Below are 3,574 nucleotides of genomic sequence, written 5' to 3'. Positions count from 1 at the left end.
TTAAAGAAAAGTATTAAAATATAATAAATTATTTTGTTTTCGAATCTAAATTATACAGCATAAGATGTTCGGAAAAAATAAAGTAATTTAGAAAATGAATTCTATCTAAACTTAATACTTTCAGAGTATGAAATTTAAAGACATAATTTCAATGAACCTTAATAAATTAATTAGTTCAATTAAAATGATAAAATATAGTTAATTTACGAGTATAACAAATATTATTGAATCTGTCATTCAACAGGACAAAAATATAAATAATTCATCTGAAAGTTTGAAAGAAAAATTAACAATGATGTTTAGAAAAATCAAAGATACACCTTTATACCAGTCGGTTAAAGATTTCCGAGAATTTGATCTTAATTATAGGACAAATTTTGAGGCTATTCTCAATATCCTAGATTTACAAGTAAATGTTTTATTTATTTAAATATGAAGTTCGAGATACACTAAAATACATCGAATATTTGTGTTACTTAATATAGAATGGAAGATTGAAGAAAGATAAGTTTGATAATAGAGAATTAAAGAAGAAAAGCAGAACTACTTATGTGGAACATTTGAAACTTAAAAAGGCAATATTATCAACGATCAGTGAAATCATGGAATACATGTAATACTCATTATAAAATATTTTAAAACTTAATATTATCAACAAGAAAATCATAAAATCATAATAAAAATATTTTATTTTTAGGGAACGGATTTGTTTGTAAATGCATATTTTTATTAGAACAAGATATTTAAAATGTTCTAAAAAATATTCACGATTTAAATCAATTTTATTTTACTTATAATTTATATATATTTTGATATAATTCCATATTTTTAAATATTTCATAAATTTGTAAATATTTTTAAACATGTTTTATCATTTCATCATGTATACGTTTTCAATCCATAACGTATAGAGAAGATTCATTAGAAATGTAGTTAGATATAGGGAAATTATGCAATAGACCTAATAATTCAATACTACTTACCAGTAAAAAACTAGAAAAATCAAATAATCAAACAATAGCAAAACTATTTAATGACTCTATAAGTTTACTATCGTCAAGTGGCGTAAAACATAAAAATATTTTTATCCAAAACTAATACATATCACATGTTAAGCGCTATCTTAACCATGTAAGTCATGTGACTAATACATTCAAAGCAGAATACCCTATTGTCGACTTTTTCATAACTTATGCAGTTATGTAAAAATAAGCTCCAAGCCGTACCATCATTTTTAAATAAATGTACCCTGATCTTGCTCTACCACCTGTGTTTAACAGTTACTAGGCGAGGCACACGGTTGATAGCTACTCAATATTTTTGTAACCACTCATAGATAATGCAAGAAATTACTTCAAAATTAGATCCAGAAACTTCTATTGCTATTGGAAAAGCTCAAAATACTTTGCAAAATTAAATATTGAAAAATAATTTAATTTTAAGCTCAGTGAACTTTAGTTTTATTGGACATACAATAACAAAAATAAAAACAAAAAATAAGTCCTTAAATAGTAATATGCAAATTATCAAGTCTGCAATACAAAAATTAAAACACGTAAGCTTACAAATAGGAGATGCTGTAAAAAAGAAAATTCATGCTATTACAGAATAAATCCAGGCTATATTAATTTAAAAACAATCAATAAAATGATTATTGGCAAACATCCTTCTAAAAATTAAGAATTATCACCTTTAAATATTATGTACTTCAAATACGCTCCAATAATACCGGTTGATATTCAATGATTTAAAATAAATTGTAATTATTCAACGCAACACATAATTTTGATATTTCTTTAATTATTTTTAAAGAATCTTTTTAATATATGCATTTATTTACACAGAAATAGAAATTTTTCCCACATACTTTATAAATAATACTTTTCATATTTATATATAATTATACACATTTCTATATTTTCATTACATACAAATCCGTTTCCTAGTTATTACAAAGTACATAAAAATAAGTATCAATAAAAACATTGCATACATTTATGTTAAAATAAAGTAAAGAATAAAATGTATTTACATATATTGTACATCAACTAAAATCAAAACATAGTTATAATTAAAAAACTGGCTAAAATAATAATCAAGTTAAACTTTACAAATAATTAAATAATAAAATATTTTTATTAAGTAGGTATGTTATAACTAAAAATTTAAAAAATTATTTCAAAATAGCACATTTTCTCTTATTATCAATAATAACTAATTCAAGCATGTCCATGCGGTGCATAATCACTAAGTATCCAAAAGTTTTTTGACACTCTTCATACTCTTAAGTTAGAATAATAAAATAAAAATACTTATCAGTGTCATGAATAAATTTATTATCGAGGGAACATTCATTTTCTAAACTTGAACATATAAAAAGTAGCATGTCATCAGTATTCTTTAACACAAGAAAAACTAGACTATTGTTATTACTGGCAATCAATTAGAATCGTGACAAATATTTAAAAAATACAACAATTACTCTACAGATCTGTTTGGATAAATTAATAGAACTAACTTTGAAAGTAAAACGACATTCAAAATAAATTAATTTATATTGAACTAATGTACATCTTATAAATGGATTTTTAAATTAACTTATTAAAAGTTCAGATATATTGTAAATGATCTCATTTAATAAACCAACAATTAGATCTTGTAAATTTCAGACTAAATACAAAAAAAAAAACAAAACAAAAAAGCTCTATGTTTGTAAATCGTATATAAAACCTATGTAACGATTAAAAGAACATAATTTTGTTTATAAATTGTGATGACTGTTATTAATAGTCTTCATCGATCTTGTCTATAATTTAGCAAGAACTTCACTAAATCTATATAATTTGATAAAAAAAACTAAATTAAATCGAAAAGTTTAATGATGACTTTAAAATTTCTATAAAATATATCGGCACTACAAACTATTCAATTTCGCAGTAAAATGACACAAATCAAGAAGAAGGAACAAAATATAAACAATCAAACTAAAAAACTGGCAAAGATGAAAATAAAAAACACACCAGTAACTTTAACCACAAATCATGTTTCCATGCACATAATAGAGCCAAAAAAGACGATAGAACAAAAAAATATATTAGATGTGTTAAGAAAACAACGGAATAGGTAAAAAAATATATCAACAAATTATCACCAATAATATTAAAAACAAATTTAAAAAAATACTTTTGTAGATTGTCCATTGCAAATTGTAATGCTTGTGCTAGATAAAAGCAAATTAACAATACTTTCTAAGCTATCTATATTAATATTATCCTAAAAATTCATTTCAGTTACATGCAATTCGTATATTACTAAATTTTTTTAATACTCAAAATCATTTATACATAAGAAAAAAAAGACAAATATTAAGACTTAAATCTTCTGTATATTATTATATAATAAATCGTATATGGACTTCTGACACGATAAAAAAACTTAAGTGTGTTTATAATATATTGTGGATCATATTAATATTCTCCATTAGACTTAACTATAGTTTGGCAAAAATTAACTAAATTATATTTATAAAACTTGTACGGAAACTCAATAACATCAACTCATTAAATAACATTGA

At 22.8% G+C, this 3,574-nt stretch overlaps 1 protein-coding gene across 1 annotated transcript in view; it reads left to right on the top strand.

The window, feature by feature from the left end:
* Positions 1-292: 292 nt before the first annotated feature.
* The window catches only part of LOC112600449, a 13,480-nt gene continuing 10,198 nt past the window's right edge, over positions 293-3,574 (top strand). The window contains exons 1-2 of the mRNA XM_025347677.1: positions 293-409; positions 486-594. Of these exons, the coding sequence (XP_025203462.1) occupies positions 293-409; positions 486-594 (226 nt within the window). The remainder of the gene's footprint in view (positions 410-485; positions 595-3,574) is intronic.

Source organism: Melanaphis sacchari, unplaced genomic scaffold (genome assembly GCF_002803265.2).
Source record: "Melanaphis sacchari strain LSU unplaced genomic scaffold, SCAv2.0 Contig0_pilon_pilon, whole genome shotgun sequence".
NCBI lineage: Eukaryota > Metazoa > Arthropoda > Insecta > Hemiptera > Aphididae > Melanaphis > Melanaphis sacchari.
The sequence above is the reverse complement of the archived record's forward strand: the minus strand, read 5'-3'. Positions and strand labels throughout refer to the sequence as shown.